The sequence below is a fragment of the Gopherus flavomarginatus genome, chromosome 20 (assembly GCF_025201925.1).
Source record: "Gopherus flavomarginatus isolate rGopFla2 chromosome 20, rGopFla2.mat.asm, whole genome shotgun sequence".
Lineage (NCBI taxonomy): Eukaryota > Metazoa > Chordata > Testudines > Testudinidae > Gopherus > Gopherus flavomarginatus.
Window position 1 is genome coordinate 16,632,612 of NC_066636.1, and position 25,288 is coordinate 16,657,899.

Sequence of the window (25,288 nt, forward strand, 5' to 3'; positions counted from 1 at the left end):
TCTCTCCTGCCATCCATCTCCACCCTCTGACAAACAGAGTCTAGGGACACCATTCCTTACCCATCGTGGCTAATAGCCATTAATGGACTTAACCTCCATGAATTTATCCAGTTCTCTTTTAAACCCTGTTATAGTCCTAGCCTTCACAACTTCCTCAGGCAAGGAGTTCAACAAGTTGACTGTGCACTGTGAACGAAGAAATTTACCACTCTTCCGGCTGCTCTGGGTGCCTGAAACAATGTATCTGCTCAGCCAGGGAGTGGTGCATAACTGGTTTTGCAGCTTCTCTTTGCTTCCCTGTCAGAAAGTCATTTTTCTGCAGGGAAACAAAGAAATCTGCGGGGGACATGAATTTTGCATACGCGCAGTGGCACAGAATTCCCCCAGGAATAACCTGTGTGGTGTTGTATTAACAGTAGGCACATATACACCATGATCCAACCACCGTTGTACCTTCTCTTTGGCCACGTCCACACTACAGAGTAAAATCGAAATTAATAAAATCGATTTTATAAAACAGATTTTATAAAATCGATTTTACGCATCCACACTAGGGCACATTACTTCGGTGGTGTGCGTCCATGGTCCCAGGCTACCATCGATTTCCGGAGCGGTGCACTCTGGGTAGCTCAGTAAAAGAATGGGACCAATAACTTCGATTTCCGTCCACACTAACCCTAAATCGATTTAGTATTATCGATTTTAGGGTTACTCCTTTCGTTTAGCTGGAGTACAGAAATCGATTTTAAGACCTCTTAAAATCGATTTTAAGTGCCTTGTAGTGTGGACGGGTACAGCGTTAAATCGATTTAACGCTGTAGTGTGGACCTGGCCTTTGACAAGCTAAATAGACAACCTATTGAACCTAAGATTACAAGAGCTGCAGAAGCTCAAATCATGTGGAATCAGGAGTACAGGTGACAATGCACAGAGTAGTCACTGAAAGGGCATACAAGAGCATTGCACTAGGGGGACCAACCGTAAGGACACAGCTGATCTGCCAGCATTTTCCATTTACACCAGCACTGCTGCCAGTGCAGAGTGACCGAATGCAAAATATACATGGCAGCCACCCTCGCTCTAAGCAAAGGCAACAGAGCTGGATGCATTAAAGCACTGATCTGAGCATTTATTGGGGGGTGAGAACTATCCTGGTAGCACAGGCTGGTGGATTGAGCTGGTGGTGCAATTCCTAGTGAGCTAGGAGATGCAGCAACTCTCTCTCTGGGACAGGAAATGACCACACTGAGTAAGGTACCATGACAAATTACTTTGATTACCTCCTGCAGCTTCCGTTCTACCTCCCGCCCCCAGTATACCTACAACTCATCTTTAAAGGTGAGCGTGAAACAGAACAAGAGATTTGCTTTTGCCGCTTGCTGCTCCCATGCAAAAAGAGGTAACAGCTTTTCAGAATAGCAGTTTGGGGTTTTTTTTATTATTGAAATACCAAAGACTACAGGTCTCCCAGAGCCTTGATCTGTTAGATGGCTTTGCAAGACCTGAATAGTGATGGCACACCAGATCATAGCCTGGGCAGCTTCTGTCTCTCCTCTTGCACTAAGAGGAAAGAAATACCAGATCCAAGTGAAACTCTAAATCTTGGAAGGACAAGGGGCTGCATTGACCCCCATGAAGATTTGAATACGGGGCTCCAGGGAGTAAGTATTTTAAATCCCCAAGGTGCAGCCCACTAAGGCAGCCCCTGCGGCACAAAAGAACTAAGAGGCATCTAAAAAGTCACTCAAGAAAGAAAATGAAAGTCTGTCCCTGTGCTTTATAACCCATCAGGTATGAAGATCTTGGGGAGCAAACTTTCAAAGGGGCCTCAACCAATCTGCCCTGTAAGAAACAGGATTGAGACGGTTAACGCTCTCAACATGCAGGCAGACATATTTCCACCCAGGCAGCTGCCATCTCAGCTATGCCAGGAATCAATTGTGGATGTAAAACAAGAGGCCCTTAATTAAAAGTAAGATGTTACCATGAACTGATTGTAATCAGTAAAGGGTGGAGGGAGAATCCTGCTGCAAGCTGAGAGGGAGGACAAAGGAGTTGAGATTTCATTTGGTATTCTTCAGAGTTCTTGAATCCAGATTCCAGCTGAGACAAAGGTGGAGAGCAAAGCCTTGTTTTGCAATTAACCTGTCTCCCCTCGGGCACTTCCCAGGAAGATCCAGACCTCTCCATCACACACGATAGACATCTCTCGGCAATGGAGGGCAACCCAGTGTATTAGAGGCCTCCTGCTGAGACAACACAATGCAAGAGGCCACTGTTTGGAAGTGTAAAGGAAGGAGCCCTGGAAGTCTTATTGTTTCTCTGCTCAGCAAACTGGGAGTCTTTGTTTTTTTTCTTTTCAACACAAACAGGCTGGCTGAACCAGGAAATGCCAAACTAACCCTACGGCTTACAGCTCATCAGCAGTGACATAAATAGGTTCGGGAAGGAGAGGGGTTCAAGGTACCCAGTCTGTTCTGGTTTCAGCATGTCTGCACAACAGCGTATGTTGATACACTAGTTCTGAGAGGCAGCGTGGTCTAGCAGACTGGGGCTAAACTGGAAATCAGAACTCCTGGGTTATACCGGGCTGTGCTACTGACCTGCTCTAACCTCGAGCAAATCACCTTCCTTCAGTGCCTCTATTTCCCTTCCCACCCCTCTGTCCTATCTAGATTTTAACTTTTCCAAGGCAGAGACTGTGTGTATGTACACTGTCTAGCAAAACAGGGCCCCAGTTTTGGTTGGGACCTTTAGGTATTTCAGCAGTACAAAAAAAAGACAAGAAGTTACTGTTTTTTCCATGCAGTTTCCTCACCACATTCCAGTGTTAGATCCATAGAGAGTTCAACTCTACAGGCAAGAAAATCAATGTAACTGAACTTGGAAGGGTTCCTAGTGGCCAGCTCCCAGAGACCCGTCCCTTCATATTGCATCATAAACCACTGCCCTGTTCCCAGTCCCACTTCTCGGGACTAGAAAGTCAGAGCTGCTCCTGAAGAGTGGAAGTGCCCTTGAGCCGATTGACCTTTAAATACCAGGCAGTCACAGTCTAGTCTGTAAGCGCAGGTTATGTGCCGGCCCTGAGTTTCATTTGACCCAACAGGATAAGATGGTTTAGGGTTTCGGAAAGGCAAATACTGAGCCTATTCCCCAGTGTTTACACACAGCTGCTGGGAAATAACCTCTGAAGCCTTCTGGACGTGTTTGTAATACAGCACAATGGCTAGTATAACTCAGCATCAGTGACTAAGACATCATTTAATCTCTGTATGTTAAATGCCTGGCTGCTCTTAGACTTGCCTAACCCTGATCCAGTACATTTAAATCTGGCACCACAGTGTCATTTCAACTCACTAGAGACACTTCTAAGCCCTTGCACTAGTAGGGATGCCATTCTTATGCTATCCGTGCAGCACCCAGCACACTGAGTCTCCTATCCTGCTTAGAATTTGTGGGTGCTGCCACAGCACACTTAAAAATTAAGTTGCCAGCTGCCCCTTCCCACACAGCCACCTATTATTATTTACTGTTTATATTATGGTAACAACCAGGATAGGCTCCACTGTGATAGGGACTGTACGGATACACAGTAAATGACAATCCTTACAAGCTGGTTCCTGGGAGTTGGAAGGTACTTACTAGTTCACAGGCAGTGCCAATAGCTGATGTAGAATCAGGGCGGGGACTGACAGCCAACCACACATATTTATGCCAAGAAGGGTCAAATGAGTCATTCTGCTCTAAAACTACAAACAGCACATAATGGAACAGGCATGCCAAAAAATTAAAGTTGCCGTGGTTCAGGTCACACCGTCATTTAACTTTTCACCTCAAACGGTTGCCAAGCAGAAGCAAGGATAAAGACCTGCATAATGCAGCTTCACTTTCCCCGCACGGGCAGGTCAATGACATTCCTGGGACCTTTGCAGATCCATGTCCAATCCATTACTAGGCAGGCAGAGGTGGGTATCCAGAGCACCAGATCCATTGCTATTCTGCATTATGAAATGCTGGAGAAAAACTAGGAAGGGCTCCAAGCACAAAGGAATTCTGAGTGAATTTCCCCTTCAGATGAGGTGCTGGATAACCACCAATACAGCACTTCGTACCTTAGGTACCTTCCATTCAAGGACTCCAAAGCTCTTTACATAAAATCTGATTCAACAGATGGCATGTTTAAGAGCTTAAATGTATTCGGATGGAATAATCTCCCTCAATATAACAGCACCTCAAACAGAGTATTAATTAGGCTGGTAAGAGGGGGGAGTATACCACTGCAGAGGTACAGCCAGCACTCAGAACAGCATGGAGAGTGCTACCTAAACAGCCGTTGTGTTCACCTGTATGTCATCACAGCACCACTCCTAGGCACTGAGGTGCTAATGAGTGTACCAGGGATAGTAGATAACTCCCAGCTGAGTGTGCCAGCCTTCCCATCAATCACTGCAGCATAACAAACGCCAGCATCCAACATGTTTACACTCAAGCCACACCACTGCTGCTCTGGCACCATCCTAGAGATACCCCTGCCTGGAAGGAAAGAGCAAACTTATTGGACATTTGAAAATGGGGTTCTTGCCAAACCCATACCTGGACTGCATGGCACAAGGGGTTCCTGTGAATGCTCTGAACCAGCCAGTGATATCACAACTCATTTTGTTTCCCTGTACAAACGACAACAGTCAGAAACAGAATTGACTCCCCATGGACTGAAGTGTGGGAGCTGCCCTTGGATTACAGGGTCTGTATTTCTAACTCTTGCAAGTTTAGAAGTCTCATGATATTTGTTATTTTTCTTAAAGCCCCAATTCCTGCAGCCAGGTGGTTACAAGAGACTCTCCACTTTCAGTTCTTAACAGTGGTCACTGAGAAGAACTCAATCCTCAAAAACCAGAAGGCCAATAAAGACCACTCAAATTATTTAAAATCTCACTAATTTTAAAACCATCTTCTGGTATGGCCTGGTCCATGGCTTTTGAATGGCTGCTGCTGGCAATGCTGAGAACCCAAGTGCCAGAGAAGGGTCTTTTAAAAATGGACTTAGTTACCGCTTGCTTGAAAGCGTTTGGAAGATCATGATCGCTCCAGTGAGTGCCTCTGAACAGCACAGCTGGAATAGTCCAATATCGCATGACCACAAAAGATAGTCGACTGCACAGTCTCCGCTCACCTTGGGCTGGATTAACAGCACCCGATGGAAAGACTCCCACAACCCTCCTGCACTCATCACTCATTCTGTTCCCAGTACAGAGTCAAACTGGAAGCCCTCCCTACCAAAACCTGTCAGGCTGCACATTCCCAGGGCTTGAACGTGTGGATTTGGCATATTTAGAGCATCACCATCTGTCGTTCAATAGCCACATTTCATTCAGGACACTAACCAAAGGATTCTGAAGAGTGTTGGTGCACTGGTGTACAATTCAGATCTGAATTAGGGACTCCCCTTCCTTCACACAACCTCAGTGGGGACCAGCAATTTAGCACTTACACACCTCTTTATCTGTAGACATTAAGACTCTTTATAAAGATAGGGTGAGGTGGTCAGTATCATCCCCATTTACAGACACAGGAAAAGATTTGCCCAAGGTTATACAGTGGGCCAGGAGCAGAACCAGGATTAGAACCCAGGACTGTTGCCTTCCAGTCCAGAAGATAAAGGAGGCAGCTTTTTCCAGTGCCCTAAGAGTAGCTGAAGAGCTACAACTCTTCACGCTCTCTTTTGTGGAACTACCGACAAGGGACCCCCTCATCTGTCCCACAATGATGGGGCTCTATTCACATGTGCAGAGTCTGAAGGAATATGCATGTGGTTAATTCAGAGAGGAGGCATTTCTGCTTCCATATCACAGAGGGGCCTGATTCCTGGTCTGTTTTGCTCTTCACTGGTAATGACTCATCCTGCCCTGACATGCTTCGCCCAGTGTTCCACTGAATTTACCAATCAGGTGAGATGGGTGGGGCATGGCACAGAAACAACCGGCTGATAACTCCCGGCCTGAAGCCATGGAGCCAGCAGAGAGTGAATGACTCACTACTCGAATCACAGTGAGAAGTCAAACCCCAAGGAGCTTAGCAACTCTGTTCAAATCACTCTGCTCTACAGCTTGTGCTTAAGCATAATAAAGACAGGAACAAAGGGCAACAGATAATCGCTCCCCTGACAACAGGTTCAAGAAATGCTTCCTTTTAGAAGCGAGACACAAGGTGAGGGAGGTAGTATCTTTTATTGGGCCAATTTCAGTTGGTGAGCGAGACAAGCTTCCGAGGTTACACAGAGCTCTTCTTCAGGGCTGGACAAAGCTGCCTCCCTTCTTCCTACCTGTTTTCTAAAACACTGGGTTTTCCTTTGAGAAAGCTCTCAGCAGGAAAAAGAGATGAGTCGTTTCTACTAGGAAGAGAATTCTCTCTCACGCTCTCCACCGGAGAATTGTGGGAGGAGGAGGGAGAAGTTTCCAGATATACCCTTAGCTAAGCAAAAAACAACATCCCACTAGGGGAACAAGTCAGATCCTGTGATTTTAGGGGTTCTCTGCAATTAACTTCATGTGCATTCAAAAGGGAGTGTGAAGGTTGCATCTTCGCAACAGAAAAGCAACACAATGCACACTGCTATCTAGTCCTGCCAAATAGCAGCCAAGGTGTGAATCCACCTTTCCCCCCCTCAGTAAGATGTTCAGCTGAATGGGCAGATGGCCCAGTTAAATGCTAATGTTAGCAAAGGAGTGGACAAAAATTGTCAGAGGCACAATCAAGCCCTGGGACCTCCTAGTTCACAAGTTGGAGAAGTGGTGGCAGCTCTGTTGTAATATACCTACGCTATGATTCCTGCTACTGTTACCACCACTGGAGTGGCACCACTGGTGAATTACAAGGCTCGTTTTTGCCAACAGTCACAGCCTATACCCCGCAGGTATAGGCTGTGACTGGGCTCAGGATTCTCTGGCACCAGTAACCCTGATTAAATGTGTTTGTGGCCAGAGCATGTTGCACCATGGTTGTGTTGTGTCTTTGCAGACAGAAGCAGCAGGTTCTGGGATTATGCTGGAGTCCTAGAAGACACCAGTGCATTTCTTCTGCTTACACACAATACTAAGCCATTTTCATTTCCCAGCCACCTCCTCTAGGGCAGCAACGACGAGGATGAACATGTGGTTTTTCATAACTGATGTACATTATTGTTTAACATGCAAGGGTGGGGTGAGTTAGTCACAAGGACTGTACTTTACTCCCAGCGAGCAACTTCCTCCCAGCTGATCTCCTAATACTCTTTCTTGTTCTATATGCAACATTACTCAGTTTCCAGAGCAGGTTTAAGTCTTGTCCACAGTGTGAGATGTAACCATTTAAACCAAGCCATTTTCAACAGACCTGAACCCAGGTGACTGACTCTCACCCTGCCCTGCCCCCAGACCATTCTAAGACATGGCTGCTGAACAGAAGAGGAGCAATTTTAGCAGGCCTTGCTCTGGGTGGCCAGATTGTCACAGAGAGGAAATAAAACAATGGAGGGGCCCCACAGGGAACATTTCCATGGGGCCCAGAAGTATATGCCAGAGGAGAGGGGGAGATAGAAAAGCGAACTCATACCCCTCTCGGCTGTGGATTGCAGCGAGGCTCAAAGGGCAGGGGCAGAAGGTGGACAGAGCCAATATGCCACAGGCCTGATGGAAAATTCCCTAGGGCACATGGTGTACTCAAACCAGGCTGTCATCATCTGTCCAGGTCAGCTGGCCAGCCTGGGAGGGGCAGTATGTCAGGCAAACCACCATTAAAATCAAGTCCTAAATGTGTATGACGGAAACTGTCTCTTATTTCCCTTTTCTTCCCATTCTTTGAGACTCCAGACTGGCTTTTTAAACAGTCTCAATCTCTCCTTCTATAGATGTTCCATACCCCTAATCATTTGTGTACTTTTATGTATTTTTCCCCAATTCTTTTTTTAAATAAAGATGGGCAACCAGAACTGCATTCACTATTCGAGGTGGGGGCATATCACAAATTTATATAGTGGCATTATGATATTTTCTGTATTACTATGTCCCTTTCCTAACGGCTTCTAACACTTACCTTTTTTGATGGCCACTGCACACTGAGCAGATGTTTTCAGAGAACTAGCCACAATGACTTCAAGAGCTCTTTCTTGAGAGATAATAGCTAATTTACACCCCATCGTTTTGTGTTCATAAATAAGATTATGGTTTTCCAGCACCCATTACTTTGCATTTATCAACTGAATTTCATCTGCCTTTTTTTGCTCAGTCACTCACTTTAGTGAGAGTCTTTTGTAACTCTTGGCAATCAGCTTTGGACTTAGCTATCTGGGGTAATTTAGTATTGTTTGAAAATTTTGCGACTTCATAGTGTACCTGTTTTCCCAGATCATTTATGAATACATTGAACTTGCATGTTGAACAGAAGGGTGGGCACCCCAGGTTTTGGCTATCCTAAACGATTCCTTGTAAGCTCATCAGGGGCAGAGAATCTCCTAGGCCAGAGGTTCTCAAAGTATTGTACTGGTGAACCCTTTCAAATAGCAAGACTGAGTGCGATGCCCTCTATAAATTAACAAACATTTTTATATATTTAAAACCATTATAAATGCTGGAGGCAAAATGGGGCTTGGGGTGGAGGCTGACAGCTCACAACCCCCTGCAGGGTCACAACCCCCAGTTTGAGAAACCCTGTCCTAGGCAGCCCCAAAGTGGAAAGCAGTTATCTGACCCCCCCCCCCCCCCGAAGATCCTAGGATGGGAGGGAACTGGCTGTCTCCCAAGGAGGCACTCAAATAGAAGAGTAGCGGGAGGACAGGCCAAAGACACCAAAGGTAAGAGGTGTGAGGTGGACTTCAGCTAAGGTGTAGAAATGTAATGTGTAAATAACTCTAAAAGATGGCAGCTATACTGGGCTGGCATTCCCAGCGACGAAGGGCAGTCAACTCAGGCAGTGACAGTGCATGACCTCCTCCACTGTCCGACCAATAGGGCCTCCCCCCTCATCTGGAAGAATGAGAGAGAAGATCAGGTTTCATGGCCAATTCTGTCTCTACTGGGTATTCTATAAAGGGTTACAACTTGCACAGCTTGATGTGCTGGATTTTCCTGAGGTGGATACTTGTCCTTTAGAAACTGGGCCAGGGCACCAAAATCATTTCACCATAAATCACTAAAGGGCATTTACAGTTGATACAGATCTGGGGTATGCATGTGGTGTTCCAAAGTGGATGCCATGAACATGTTACGAAGTACCAAGCTGGTTTTAGAAGTTGCCAGGTAACAGTGTCTTGCCCTCAGGACAGCTTCACCCAATGAGAGCTTGTTCTAATATATGGAGATATACCTATCTGATAGAACTGGAAGGGACTCCAAAAGGTCATTGAGTCCAGCCCCATCTTCACTAGCAAGACCAAGGATTGAACTCTCAACCCTGGGTTTAGCAGCCCAACGCTCAAACCACTGAGCTATCTCTCTGATAATGTCATGCTTGGGCCTTTAGACCCCATGTGGGGGATGGAGTTCCCATGCAACTAGAATAGTGCTTTGTTCCTTGTTCAGGTGCTTGCAATAGAACCTAGCTGAAAGGCCATTGTTATAGTCACTTGCAGGCTTTTAATTGCTTTTGTTCTGAACACATCAAAGTGAAAGGTTCCATATCACCTGTCAATTGCCTAGCCCCCAGGTCCCACCCCCACCATGTTTATCCCACATTTCTTCCCAGCTACCACCCCAAAAATCCACTAATTTACCACATTAAGTGAAGATGAGATTTTTCCCCTTCTATTTTTGGTCTCCTGTGTGTTGCCTCCTTTCCCACACCCCTTAGGTTCTGTCCCCATTCCTCTTCTCCCTCCCTGCGTCCCTGGAGGCATGGGTACATCTCCAAATGCAGGGGGATGAGCATTCAGAAGAATGTGTTGGGCAAATCTGCAAGCTACTTCCCCCTACTCTCCCAACTGCAGGCGAGTCAACTTCAATCAGGAAGCCATGTGCCATTATGCACATGACTGAAGTGTTGAAAGAGTCTCCACAAACAGAGAAGGTTCCTTACAGAGCCTGCAGTCTCCCACTGGTACCAGGTTTTCCATCAGGACACAGCATGCATGACCACAGCAAGAAACACCTACTTTTTTGGGTAAAACTTCTTCTGCCCTGTTTTTCCCCTTTGTTCTCTTGTATCACAACCCCCCCCCCCCCCTTGTTCTGCATGTGAATTCGGCAGAGTGCATCCACAGTCCCGAGGTTAGCATCAAATGTCGGAGTGGTGCACTCTGGTAGCTATCCCACAGTTCCTGCAGTCTCTGCCATCCACTGGAATTGTGGGTTAAGCTCCCAGTGCATGATGGGGCAAAAACATTCTCACGGGCGTTTTGGGTGCGTGCCGTCACTTGCGCCTCCCTCCGTAAAAGCTATGGCAGACACTATACTACCAGATGGTGCAGCACGGTGCACCGCCTGTCTCCTGGTACTATGAATCCACCTCGCATGTCCTCTTGTCTTTCTATTTACTCTTTCATCTAACCATTTCCCGCCGTTTTTCAGCCATCGTGAACAGAACCGCACAGCTTCTGCTGCTTCTTCCATGTTGTCTGTCCTGGACCCCTTCCCCATAGCAAGCAATGCCTGCTGGGTTTGCCATAAAAGATGGCCTGCAGGCTCTCTGGGATGATCACTTCACCCAACATTCCCCCTCCCTCCGGCTCCAATGCAGCTCTGAGCAGGGATGAGCCCTTTAAACTATATGCGAACAGCCCAGGACAGCTGGTTTCCCTCCCAACCAGCTCCAATCAGGCTTTCACTCACCAGAAGTACCTTCTCCAGGGTCATAGTCCAGAAGCCTGCACTGGGAGTTGGGGGAGGCTATTGGCTCCAGTGTTAAGCATAGTTCCTGGCTAGGGGGGAAAATGGATTCCCCACTTACTGCCTGTGTACTGTTGTCGTCCTCCAATGACTTCCTCCTCGCTCCATGAAACTCCCCCCTTGCAGGTGTCCATGGACAGTGGTGGGTTAGTGGTAGTGCCACCCCCCATAATTCCATGGAGCTCACGGTAGAAGTGGGATGTATAGGGCTGTGACCCAAAGAGCCCACTTGCCTCCCTGGCTTTTTGGTATGCTTACCTGAGGCTCCTTGATTTTTGTACGACACTGTTCTGTGTCCCTGGAGTAGCCTCTTTCCATCATGGCCCCGGAGACTTCAGTGTACGTATTTGTGTTCTTTTTGGAACATAGTTCTGCCATAACAGACTTGTCTCCCCAACATGCGATGAGATGCAGTATCTCCCATACGGGCTATCCTGGAGCTCATCTCCGAATCCGGGACTGCACGATCTCTTGTGATGATGGACTCTGCATGGTCGCCTGTGATGGTGGACTGTGCTGACAGTCACCTGTGCTGATGGTGACCAAACAGGAAATGAAATTCAGACGTTCCTAGGGCTTTTCCTGCCTACCTGGCTAGTGCATCGGAAATGAGAGTGTCATCCAGAGTGGTCACAAGCGAACATTCTCGGATAGCTCCTGGAGGCCAATAACGTTGAATTACGTCCACAATACCTTTAACCGGGGATTGCGATCTCGATTTAAGTGCTACTCCACTTGCCGAGGTGGAGTACAGAAATCGATTTAAAGAGCCCTTTAAAATTGAAAAAGTCGGTTTGGTCATGTGGACGGAATCTTTATTTTTATTTTTTTCAATTTAACTCTGCTAATTCCAAAACAGACTAGTGTAGACCAGGCCTAACTGCTGATGGTTTTGTTCAAGATCACAGCCAGGTATGCACACTAATGGTTTCAAATTGTGTTTTATCTGAATCTCCCTTCTAGGCATTTGGACATTGAGCCTGCTGATGGGAGCCACAAACACTGCTTTCCCCATCTAACTGAAAAGAAGTTTGACCTTCTTAAAGTCATTTTAAAAAAATCCCTCAAAATAAAGTCTCTTGTAATCCGGCCACCCGTTTGCTATCCTCCCCTCTTGTGCAATATATTCAGTATATCATCGTAAATAAAACCCTTATTTCTTAAAGCTACATCTCCTGGCAGTTTCTGAGTAGAGGAATCTAATTCTCACACAGCCAACCCCAGACAAACTCCTGAGAGGTAATAAATATCCCAATGTTACAGATTAAGGAAATGGGGGAACAGGGTCAGCTCAAGGAGCCTGTCAGAGCCAGAACTGGAATTCAGGTGTCCAAGACTCTTGTGCTCACATAGGCTACTAGTGAGCGTGTCACAGGTCCCATCTGTGCCCAATCCTCAGGTTACCCGTCGTCTGTTACAGCAGCCTTGTGTCTTTAGGTATGCACGCCCCGGTCCAATCCCTGAACGCAGCAGCCAACACCCACATCGTTAATTCATGGACCTGATAACAGATCATGGCAGCCACACTCTGTCTATTGCTTATCCAGGTGGCTGGAGGTGGGTTACTACCCTGGCTAACATTTGTGTCTTGGACAAAACACAGCCAAACAGCTGAAACTCAGCAGAAGATACCTTCAGTAATGAAGGTGGTGAGTGAAAGGTGCCAAAGTGAGTGCCCACCTGGAATGATTAACCCTTTCAAAAACAGCCTTCAGTTTTCAATCGGAGCCTAGGACTTTCATGACTAAGGGAATTTAGTAGCCCAAAATATACCTAATAACCTAGGCTCCCTTGATCAGTAAGGAGAGGAAATTTACAAACCCTCTCCCCCTTCTGCAGGAAATCCCCCACCCTCCAGGACCTTTATGGGTAGCATAGCTGCATTGGGGGAAGGGTCATTATCAAACAACACTAATCCATTCCCACTCCTACCTTCTGCCAACATCCAGGATTTCAAGACACAGCCAAGCTACCTCTGCCCACTAGAGTCCTCAGTTTCGCTCTGCTCGGCAGCAGCTGCTCTGCTTGCCCTGGGGTCCTGTAGACATTGGGGATTTTTTTTTGTTTTTTTTTTAAACCAGATTGCTTCTCATTGCTAACACTGAGAACAAATCCACTTAGAACATGTCTAACCAACAAGATATTAAAAGCCTCAGCAACCTGTCTACATTAAAACGCCCAGTGCTACTACCAGCAGTGGAAAATGTTTCAAAATGTTTTCAACTAGTGTACACAGGGCCCATCCGTCCTTTGCTCTAGCTCAGGGATTCTCAACTTTACTGCACCACAACCCCTTCCTAACAAAAACACAGCCCCCCAAGCAAGGCTGAAACAGTAGCCTGAACCCCAATGCCCCCCCAAAGGCTTCATTCCTGGGCAGCAGGGCTGTAGCCTGAGCCCCACTGCCCAGGACTGAAGCCCTTGGATTCTGGCTTCAGCTCAGGTGGCAGGGCTCAGGTTTCAGCATCTAACATGGGCCCTGGTGACCCTATTAAAACTGGGTTGTCAAATTCTGGGTCACAACAGCTCTACTTCATTCTCCAGAGCCTGATGATGAAGCACGGTTACAGGCCTCAGAGGGACAATTTAACGTTGGCCTAGTGAGGTAAGGGGCAGCTACACATTAACCAGAGATGCTGGGATAAGCAGCTTACTAAATGTCACTGCTCCCTGCAGCTCTTTGCAGGCAGGGAAGGGACAACTAGACCAGTGGTTTTCAAACTTTGGTACTGGTGACCCTCCTCCCCCCTTATGAATTAAAAACACATATTTAGCACCATTATAAATGCTGGGGCAAAGTGGGGCTTGGGGTGAAGGCTGACAGCCTGATCCCCCATGTAATAACCTAGCAACCCCCTTGAGGGGTCCTAATCCCCAATTTGAGAACCCCTGAACTAGATAGTTTTTTTGCCTTGTGTGTTCTGCATAAGGACAGTGTGTTGAATGTGGCAGTGCACAGCCCTCAGTCTGTAAAAATAGCAGTAACTCTAGGAAAGAAAAGCTGCACAAGGTGCTGCTGATGCAGATTTAAAAGCCAGGAAGTTCTGTTTTTAAATAGTGCTTAATTTCTGTGTTGCAAAACACTAAGGTACCCCGAACAGCCCTTACTCCATGCTCACCCTGTCCACATGAAATAGATGTCTGGTATGTACTAGCAAAAAGGCATTTTAAAACTCCATATTACTGCTGCTTCAGCTATGGGTCTTCAGCTCAGCTCCAGACTAAGGGCTTGCCTGTATGAGACAGCCACACTGGTTTACAGACAGATGTAATTAAACCAGTGCAAAACCTCATGTAGACATACTTATTCTGATTTAAGAATTGCTTTGACTCAGTTTAGCTGAAGTTAGGAAGGCATCACCTTCAGCTAAATTGATATAAGCCACTCAAAATAAGAGCATCTACACTGGGGTTTACACTGGTTCAATCAAGAGTTAAGTAGTCCCACCAGGGTTAAGTAGAAGGGTATGAGCTAACTCCTGCCCAGCATGGCAAGGATGTTACCATGCATATGGGATTGAATAGCCACCAGCTTTTCAATACCTTTCCAGAAATGCAATCACCAGCTAGTCATCAACACCTGTCGCATGGCTGTGAGCATGTAACTTCTGTTCAAATCTCTACATCAGCTTCTTGTTCATTTCCAAGAGGATGGTTACACTCCATGACCTTACTGAGGAACCTACTGGGACTCAGATCATGCTCCTTCCTCAGCACTTTTGCTGTCAGTTTCTGGGACTGTTCTTCCCAGAAGAGGAGGCAGATCTCTTTCCAAACACATGGCCCATGGCAACTGGCCAGAGCGTGGCATCCTTCGGGGCACAAGTGAAGATGCATTTATTTAGTTTGGCGTTTGGGCCACTCTTTCATTCCTAGGAAAGACGCTGCCAATACACTTAATAGGTTGGCTTAATTTATGCTTTTGTAAATAGTACCTAGTTGCTACACCAACAGGGGTTTTGTAAGTTATTAATACCTACCAGCTGTATATAAATATAACAGGCTGGGAGCAGTATGGAAGTATTGGCTCAATGAAGTGTTTTCTAGTAGCCAGTGAAGAGCTCTCCACCACTAACTGCACTCTAAACAGTAAGTCGCATGATGCTGAAAATAAAATAAAAGCAGAACCCACAAAAGCAGAACATGAATGAACACAGCTGAGATTGATTCAGAGCCACTCAAATCCTGAATTGTCCTGGGAGCTACCAGGTCTCTTGCTGGATGACTCAAGGACTTCTGTACTATTCAAGCAGACTCAAGTTGCTGCCCTGAAGCTTCAGGAAGCTCTCCTGTTCTCCCCTCCCATGTAGCTGAGCAGCGCTGCATAACTAGTGAGATGCATTAAGCAGCTTTTTCCTCCCTTTTCAGAGTCATGTCCTGGAACCATGTACCAGACCCAGGCCAGATCTACACAACAAGCTGTCGGGCAGGGACATGAATAGGTGTGATTTGTGACCAACAGAAGTGGGACAACAAAGCAGCTATACCGGTAAAAGTGCCCTTTATTGGTACAGCCTATTTCACTCTGGGAGGCTGGAAGCAGCTATGCCAGCAAATGCACAGTTGTGCCACTATAAGCTGTATGAACACAAGGTGCGCTTTGCCAGCAGAGTATACCGACATAGCTACACTGGCAAAGCCTTCTATGCGTAGACCTGGCCAAATAAGAGCAGATGATAGCCTCTCATGTGTCCCAAGCTAACAGAACGGGTCCTTCCCCATTGGCCAATGTGTCCATTTTAGAAAAATGCTCTCACTTACAATGAGTAGGAAGCATCCTTACTATGGGAAGGGCCAGTCCAGTCACATCTGCAGAAGCTACTCATTAGAATTAGGTTTCTAACCCTCACAGCTGCAAACTAAACTTTCCAAAAGGGCCCTGACACTGTGCTGCCTTCCTCCCACAGCTAACAGAGCCTGGAATAAGAGGAGCTCAGATCCTCTCCCAACCATAGCGATGGAGCAGTAACTCTGACACTCTTCAAAACTGACATGTCAGGCACTTCCAAGAAGTTTAGAGCCTCCTTTCACACCCACCCAAAACCCATCCACTCACAGGGCAAGCACCAGCAGCGAGCAGGACACCTTATCTGGCTATGGCTGGCTGATTCGTCAGGGGTTGCCTCTACACCACCTCTCCCCTCACAGCAGTGCCATGTTTGTGGTTTCTATTCATGAGAGAAGGAATTGAGGCACACACCCACAAGTTACATGCCATGGGCTCTGGCAGCCAGCCATGTGATGCAATTAGTACCTCGGCTTCTATTTAATGGTGCTAGCCCTTGAGAAGAGCCAGAAAATATGACCCAAGCGTAAGCAACGCTTTAACTTCTGCTTGCATTTGCAGATAGCTGCTGCTTCTGCTGAAGGCTATTAGAGCTGGGGAGTAAGTTATTGGTCCCACACTCCCCGCTAGCGCAGCCCAGGCACCCACTGCTCTGGGGGAAGCCACTCTGCTACTGTCTATGCTGGCATGGGTCACGCATACGGAGAAATCCTAAGCAAGGGTGGGGTACAGCCACAGCATAGGGTCAGAGCGTGGGGGGAGGGGAGTGGCCAGAGCACAAGTCAAGCAGGGCCCGAGAGTGCCTGACTCTGCTGGATTCTAATGAGATGCCAATGATCATTACAATATCCAGACCCAGCTGGAAAATAGCATGGAGAGATACCTCCTCTAGACAGCAATAGGCAGAGCTCAGAATAGCTCAGGAGTTGCAAAGCAGCTTGAATGGTTTCTGAATTTGTTTGGCAGATGAGAGAGAGTCATTTGGGAATCTGAGTAAACAAGCCAGGCTATTCTTTGCTCTGCTGGGGCAAGAAGCCCTTCACACAGGAGGCCTCTCCATAGTAACTTTCATTTTCAAATTGCAGGATGCTCAGAGAAGAGCCACAGATGAGGGGTCTGGAAGGACCAGCTTACAGGATTGAGTGCTAAGCCATATTTATTTTATGGAAGATGAGGTAGGTGATAATGCAAAGTTCCATCCTCAGGAGGGCAGGAAGGAAAATATTGATAAGAGGAGACAAATACAACCAGGGCTTCCTGGACAGTGCAACAAATATCACAGCATCCTGCTGATGTTGGTAGTGACCATTTGGTTGGTGCAGGACAGATGGGGAAATATCTGCCCCATTGTCATAGCTTCAACAGATTCTCTCCCCCTCCCCCATACACACACACACACACACACACACACACACACACACACGTGTTTATAACTTACCACTGGCTGCAAAACCATCTTCAGAAAATTTAAGTTCTGATAGACCAGCTGAGTCCCTTGTTTGCTGAACTGATGCCATTCAAAACATCGGAACAGTATCAGCATAGACAGGGCACTGGTGCTTTTAAACAGTTAGTTGTCTCTCTCCCCTCAGTACAGGTCTAGTTTAGGGGTTCTCAACCTTTTTCTTTCTGAGCCGTGCCCCCCCCCCCACCATCCCCCTGTCCCAACATGCTATAAAAACTCCACAGCTCACTTGTACTACAACTGTTTCTCTCCATATAAAAGCCAGGCCAGCACTCAGGGATAGTAAGCAGGGCAACTGCCCAGAACCCCACACCACAAGGGGCATTGAGAAGTTAAGTTTCTCTGGCTTTGGCTTCAGCCACAGATGCTGGAGCTCAGGATCCCAGGCTGCAGTCCTGCATGGCAGGGGTTTCAGCTTTCAGCCCTGGGGCCGAGTGAGTCTAATGCCAGCCATGCTTGGCAGATCCCCTGGAACCTGCTCACAGCACTGGGTTTGCAATAGTGCCAGTGGTGCCATGGAGCCAGGCCCATGCTCAGAAGGGCCCTGGCCTATTCAGTTTGCACTGTGCCTCAAGACCGCACCAGCCTGCTGGCTCCCATCCACCCACCACTTGCTCCTCGCTGCCCTCAGCGCCACCAGCTGACTCCTCTCTGCCCCTTGACCAGACCCCAGTGCACCTCCAGCTCCAGGCAGTCTCTGCTTCTCACCACCTGTTGGGCCCTGCCTGTATCCCCGGAGCTGAGCCTCCTGGGACTGGTGCAGAAGGTTGGCCGGTTTTGGCCAGTTGGGAGGGAGGAAGAGGACAGTGTGAAGGGCTTGGCTGGGCCCCTCCAGGCAAGTGGGTCCTGAGGGAGCCTGGCTGCGCTGCTGGCTCATACAGTTTCCTCCCAACAGGGCCTATGAGTGTGGCCAGGAGGCAGGACATGAGGGGGAGTGGGTCAGGCTAGGCTGTGAGGGACAGGGAAGGTGTGTGTGTTGGGGCACTAGGGAGTGGGGGTTGTGTGGGGTGCTGGGCAGTTGTGGTGAGGGGCGCTGGGCATGGATGGTTTTGTGCAGCATGCTGTGCATTTGTGGCGGAGGTCTGGGGGGGCACTGGGCAAAGGGAGTTATGGGGGTGTTGGGTGCGGGAGCTGTGTGGTACAGTGTGGGCCTGCCCCCAACAGGACGGAACATGCTGGAAGCACAGGGCCAGCAGGCCACTGTGCATCTGGCAACTCCTGGTTTGTAAATAGTGCCCTCACATTTGGCTAGGGGGAGCAGGGCCACCCCCACCATGGCATGCCCCCATTGCCCCTGGCTGGCCCCTTGCTCTGGGGACTGACCTACCTGGCCCATGCCATGCTTAATTGCCTCCATGGGGGGTCCCACAAAAGGTTAATCTGGTCCTACCCCCAGGTAGATTTCGCAAAGAAGGCTAGTGTAGACAAGACCACACACTCTTCAACTCCCTGCCAAACCCTTATTTGGGTGACCAGATTGTCAACTCAAAGCCCTTGAACACCTGTCCCCCAAACATATCATCACGCGTTCACGAGCCTACAAACTGAGCCTCCTGTACTGGGTATTGGCCACAGGACTAGAGTGAACAATAGTCTAATCACTAATGGTATCTTCTAGTTCCTAGAGCTTTGAAAGGGGTTCCTTTCAACAAGCTAATTGTGAAGATCTCCTTACAAAGAGGAACATTGTTCCTCTGCCATGCGGGTCCCAAATTGCTTGACATCACCATGCTGTTCCAGCATCCAGTGTGGAATGCTGGATCCAAAATTAACATCTCGACAGTTCAACATTACTAAGAACATTCAGCTGAAATGAACCTACTGATGGAACTCAAGGGGGCTCAGGTCATCTTGAAAGATGAAATTTAAGAGCTGTCATCACTGCAACAGGGGACTTGATTTGCTTTGCCATGTCAGCATACCTCACTCCCCTTATACTGAAAAAGGAAAATCCCATAGGAATAGCCCCTGGGACTGATCACCTCTTTTCAACACCAACCTGTGTCTGCACCACTCCTCTGGTCGCCTTCAGCAGCAGGTTAAAATCCATTCATAGATCATTACCAGCTCGGTTGTGCCAGGATGTAAGTGAGATAACTGAGTTTACAGTTTCCAAAGACTAACTGGGATTTAGGATCGCCTCTCAGACACATCGGCAGTGTGGTGCTCATTTCTCTAATCTGAGCTACAAAGGTTTTTAATGTATGATGAACTTAGATTCACTATAAAGATTTTTTTCACTAATCCACACCTGGGAACACCAACATCTCATAGAGCAAAAGCAGATCTAAATAGTTCTATCTGAGCTCCTCACAACCACCAATGGATTTTAACCTCACCCTGCTATGAAGGCACATAAGTATTTGCCTCAGTTCACCATCTGTAAAATGAGGATCAGGGTAGATTAACTGATTTGCCAAGATCACACCAGAAGCCTGTGGCAGAGTAAGTTTATGAAAGAGGCACTCTCCCGCTGGGGATTTTAAAGGCATAGGGAGCAAAAGGCAAGATCTCGGTCCTAACAGGAGCCCATCAAGACTTGTTTAGTCTACTAGACCACTAATTTCTCCAGAAGTTCTTGCATCCTTTTGAAACTCCTGCCCTCTGTCTTCACTATTGAGACAACCCCTTTTGATACCTCTACCACTAACGTAGAAGCATATTGCCCTTATTACTAATGTTTTAAAGGGATTAAAACTGTAAATACATTTTGAAGTAATTTTTCCTGTTTTCCTATAAGTGCTTTTTAACCCACTTAAAGAAACATCTTAATTTGAAGACAACTTTATATTAGTATTGATTCTTTGTGGGGACAGACTGGAGCCTTCTGCAGTCCCCATTTGTTATAAGCACCGCTATCAGGAATTAGGGCCCCATTGTCCTAGGCAAGGTACAAACAAATCTGTTAGTCTTTAAGGTGCCACCAGACTCGTTTAAACAAACCAGACAGTCCCTTACCCAGAACACACTCAGTCTAAGACAAAAGATTTGACTTGGGAACAGACAGGAGGGAGGAAGAAGGGATGTTAGGTTAGTTGTAAGAGTGATCTTTGTATTCATGAGTGATCACTAGTCTAGCCATCGCCGCATGGTAGTGATAAATAGGTTTCACAAAGATAGACTAAGGATGGATTTAAAAGACAAGGTGGTGACTGCAAATTTTGATGAGGATTTCTCCTCACAAGTAAAGGGCAAACATGGGAGAAAGCTTGATGGGAAAAGCAGACACGCAGGTTTAACAACCCATTATCACTAGCATGTAATTAATGCAGAGGAGGAACCAGTGCTCATACATCATAAGAATGTCATTAAACCAGCATCACGTGCAAAATAGACAGCAAACCTCCATGATTTAATCAAAATGGATTGTTAAAAGGAACTGGGTGGTTTTGGAACACAGAAGTGGTCACATTTGTCTGACTTCATCAGGAATACCACCTGGAAGTAAAAACAAAAGCGGGAGGGTCAAAAGCCAAACCCTGATTGCAGGAGCTACACATGCATTCAAAGTCAAATTTACATACATGTAACATGCATTCCATAAGACTTAAAAGCAAGATTTTTTTTTAATGGAAAGAGAGGCTACCTTAAAAAGGATGCTGGCAGGTTAGCTTTGACCAGGAAATTAAACAAGCACAAATGGTTGGTTTGTTTTTCTTTAAAAAGTAAGTTTCAAAAACTAAAAATTACTAATGTCCATTGATTCTTAGAAAGTCAATGAAAATGGGCAGGGTTTATGTTAAAGTGACCTGCAAAAGGGGAAAATATATGCACAAAAAAAGGCCTAAATTGATTTGTGTTTTAATAATGGGTTTTGTATTTTTGCTTGTTTTTTAGTGAGAGAGATTAGAGCTTTTGCTGAACACACTCACTAGAGAATTAACCGGATTTTGACATCAACCAACTATTGAAAGGAAACGGCTGTTTTCCATTACTTCCATCCAGTTCATTAACTTCGGTGATGTTTCATCCCTCTCCTCTGGAATGGTTGTCAATTCCCTCCATTCTTCACTTATCCACGCTTGACTTTTTCACCCACTCCCATGTGAAGGTCCTCCCAGCCCATTTCTCTCCCTTCCCCACCCCCAACATCTGCTTCCTCCATTCCTGTTCTTGCATTGTGGCATGTCCTGGCAAAACCCGCTAAGACAGGCTAACTGCATGCACTACAAATTCATTCTCTCCTGTTCTATCATCTTCCTACATGAACCACTCTACTACTTCATCTTAAATGAATCCCATGCCTCCAATCCCAGCTGCCTTTTCACCACTTTTGCGTATGTCTACACTGCAAATTAGAGGTGTATTCTTAACTCCGATTAGCTCATTTAGGATAGAATAGCAGTGAAAACACAGCTACACAGCATGTGTTAGCATCTGGAGTTAAAGTCTATAGGGCAAGATGAACTCACACTGCTAATCCAAGTTAGACAGATTACAGGGCCTTCATTATTATTTAAACCTGAATTAATACACTTTCTTCCCCAGCAGTGTAGCCCTACCCTTTGACTTACTCCTTAAACCTTCCTCTCCTCCTGTATCTCTGCTTCTCTCCTGACACTGATCTTATCAATTTCTTCCCAGGAAAAAACAAAAACCTTACATGACCTTTCCTCTCCCATCTGCTTGCTTTTTCTTTATCTACCCCTCCACCTCACAACTCTCTTCTCCTTCTCCCTGATCACAGATAGAAGTTTCTTATCTTCTTTCCTTCTCCAGCACCTCCACTTCCCTCACCGACTCCATCCCACATGCCTCACACCCACTCTCATCCCCTCCCTTTACTCTTCTCCTGCTGTTTCCTCTCACAATACAAACCTGCCTTAGTGAGTCTCTCCCATCTTAAAAATGCCCACCCTTCTCCCTCCATGACCGTATCATCCCCTCTCCCCCTTTTACCTCTAATCTCATTGAATACATGATCTACAATCCCTGGCTGAAATTCCTCTCTGCCAATTCCATCCTAGACCAGGAGCAGCACTCCGGGGAAGGGGGGGTGTCTTGCAGGGCCTATGGCCACCCCAAAATTTGCCTTAGCCCTCTCCCCCACCCCAGCAGCTGCCATTCTCTGGTCACCCAGCTCTGCAGGTAGAGCAGAGGCTGCTGGCCAGGCATCCAGCTCCAGCAGCATTGGAAAATTAAGGCCAAGCACAGGGTCTGAGAGAAGCCCCCAGCCTGTGTCCCCGCTAGCTGGGACATGATGCCCAGGGTAGGTGAAGGGCTGGAGCTCTCCACAGAAGCCTGAACTGACCTACTCTGCCCTGGGCTCCTGGACCCTGCCCCCCACAATCACTGCTCCTGAGGGCTCTGCTGGCCCTGGAGCCAGGTCCCCACACCCAGGCAGCTCCTGCAAGCTGCAAGCAGCCAGTGGCCCACACTGCCCAGCTCCAGTTTCAGACCTGGCTGGAGGCTGGGCCTCACAGCAAGGGAGAGGTACAGCTCCCCAATTTTCTGTCTGTCCCACCTCTAATAGCTTGAGAGCTTTCAATATTAGTTAACACCTATTTAAAACAAATCCTGATAGATTTGAGTGAATAGTTTTCTAGAAGATTCAGACACCCTTATGGGTTGAGAAGACTCCAGTTCTCTCATCCCCCAGCAAGCACAGGGACCACAAGACTTGATATTCCTAACTGTAAAGTTACAGAAAGCAAATGAAACTTTACAACATTTGGGCTGGTCTTATACATCATAAGAGCAGCACAAAGGGAACAACAGCTTTAAATAAACAAAGCTTTCCCAGCACTATTTGCAATCCAAACATATGAAGTGCATGAAAACACTAGAACAATGACAGAAAGGGCTACCCAAAAAAATACAACTAATTTTCATTGTTTAAGTGCAAGAGGTGAATAACCTCAATAGCGAAAACCGAACTGGATTTCTAGAGTGCTTCCATTTTCCTGAGTTTGAGGTGTTCTTGTTAATACAAGAAACGAGACTTGTTTAGCAGCATCTACGATGTGTGACTTTTAACTGGGGCCATGGCTACACTGGCGCTTTACAGCGCTGCAACTTTCGCGCTCAGGGGTGTGAAAAAACACCCCTCTGAGCACTGCAAGATACAGCGCTGTAAAGCCTCAGTGTAAACAGTGCTGGAGCGCGGGTCCCAGCGCTGCAAGCTACACCCGTGGAGAATGTGGTTTACGTGCAGCGCTGGGAGAGCTCTCCCCCCGCGCTAGCGCTCCGACCACACTCACACTTCAAGTGTAGCCAGACCCAGGGTCTCCAACTGTGGGCTTGTCTACATCAGAAAGTTGCAGCGCTGGTGAGGGAGTTACAGCGCTGCAACTTTGAAGGTGTACACATCTGCAGGGCACCACCAGCGCTGCAACTCCCTGTTTGCAGCGCTGGCCGTACTCCCGTTTTGTCTCGGGTGTAGAGGATCCAGCGCTGGTGATCCAGCGCTGGTAATCCAATGTAGACACTTACCAGCGCTTTTCTTGACCTCCGTGGAAGGAGGAAGCCTCTGGTAATCAAGCTGGTCTCCTTTCCCGGTTTGCTCTCTCGTTCCCGGAGCCCCGAGCAAGCAGGTCTCCTTCCCTGCGGTTTGCTGGGTGGCTCCGGGAACGAGAGAGCAAACCGCGGCGAAGCGGGTCTCCTTTCCCGGTTTGCTCTCTCGTTCCCGGAGCCCCGAGCAAGCAGGTCTCCTTCCCTGCGGTTTGCTGGGTGGCTCCGGGAACGAGAGAGCAAACCGCGGCGAAGCGGGTCTCCTTTCCCGGTTTGCTCTCTCGTTCCCGGAGCCCCGAGCAAGCAGGTCTCCTTCCCTGCGGTTTGCAGGGGGGTTCGCGGAACGCGAGAGCAAACCGCGGCGAAGCGGGTCTCCTTTCCCGGTTTGCTCTCGCGTTCCCCGAACCGCCGAGCAAGCAGGTCTCCTTCCCTGCGGTTTGCAGGGGGGTTCGCGGAACGCGAGAGCAAACCGCGGCGAAGCTGGTCTCCTTTCCCGGTTTGCTCTCGCGTTCCCGGAACCCCCCTTGAAGCCGCCCAACAGCGCTGCAGTGTGGCCACATCTAACACCACTTGCAGCGCTGGTTGCTGTAAGTGTGGCCACTCTGCAGCGCTGGCCCTATACAGCTGTACTAATACAGCTGTAACAACCAGCGCTGCAAAACTTTAGATGTAGACATGGCCTGTGAGTACGGTGAAAACAGAGCCTCCTGCAATCAGTATGCCTGCACGGGCCCCTCTGCATGCTTCTGATAAGGGATCAACAGCTTTTACAAACGGTGTTTAACTCACAAGGAAAAAACTTCTTCCCCCATTCAGACCAAGCAAAAATTCAGAATGAAGCAGCGCTAAAATCCACCTCCACCCTCCCAGGACTTTAATCTGCCCAGAAGGGCCCTGGCGAGGGCTTTACAGAGGTTCAAACTCCAAGCACCAAATGTTTAACACAATCCTCAAACCCCAAAGGCAACACGGGCCAACAGAGTGGGGACTCGGCTGAGAAAAGGCGGCTCCGCAACAAAACCAACGAGCTGTACAGTAAGGAGCGAGAGCCGGGAGCGCAGGAGCCCGGGGCAGCCCCAGGGTACTGGGGTCCCAACACCTCAGAGAGACACAGACAGCGAGCCCCGTGTACCCCACCGCCAGGATCGTGCCATGCAGACACCCCCAGCGGGATGAAAAGTGAAGCTCCTGAACTACCTCCGGCCCCCGCCTCACTGCCCCCCCTCCCTGTGCCCTCCCCCCGCCCGCCTCACTGCCCCCCCTCCTCCTCTACTCCCCCCCGCCTCACTGCCCCCCCTTCCTGTACCCTCCCCCCGCCCGCCTCACTGTCCCCCCTCCACTCCCCCCCGCCTCACTGCCCTCCCTTCCTGTACCCTCCCCCCCCGCCTCCTCCTCTACTCCCCCCCGCCTCACTGCCCCCCCTCCTCCTCCTCCACTCCCCCCGCCTCACTGCCCCCCCATTCCTGTACCCTCCCCCCGCCCGCCTCACTGCCCCCCCTCCTCCTCTACTCCCCCCGCCCGCCTCACTGCCCCCCCATTCCTGTACCCTCCCCCCGCCCGCCTCACTGCCCCCCCTCCTCCTCTACTCCCCCCGCCCGCCTCACTGCCCCCCCATTCCTGTACCCTCCCCCCGCCCGCCTCACTGCCCCCCCCTCCTCCTCTACTCCCCCCGCCCGCCTCACTGCCCCCCATTCCTGTACCCTCCCCCCCGCCTCACTGCCCCCCCATTCC

General features: G+C 48.2%; 1 protein-coding gene across 2 annotated transcripts in view; it reads right to left on the bottom strand.

Annotated features, from left to right (window-relative positions):
- LOC127037829 (junctional adhesion molecule A-like) overlaps positions 1–25,288 on the bottom strand; it is a 54,547-nt gene that overhangs the window by 28,660 nt on the left and 599 nt on the right. The window contains exon 2 of one of the 2 annotated variants that reach the window (XM_050929958.1): positions 12,789–12,894. The exons of the other annotated variant lie outside the window; for it this stretch is intronic. Within the exon in view, the coding sequence (XP_050785915.1) occupies positions 12,789–12,801 (13 nt within the window). The 5' untranslated portion in view covers positions 12,802–12,894. The remainder of the gene's footprint in view (positions 1–12,788; positions 12,895–25,288) is intronic. 2 annotated transcript variants of the gene reach the window in all.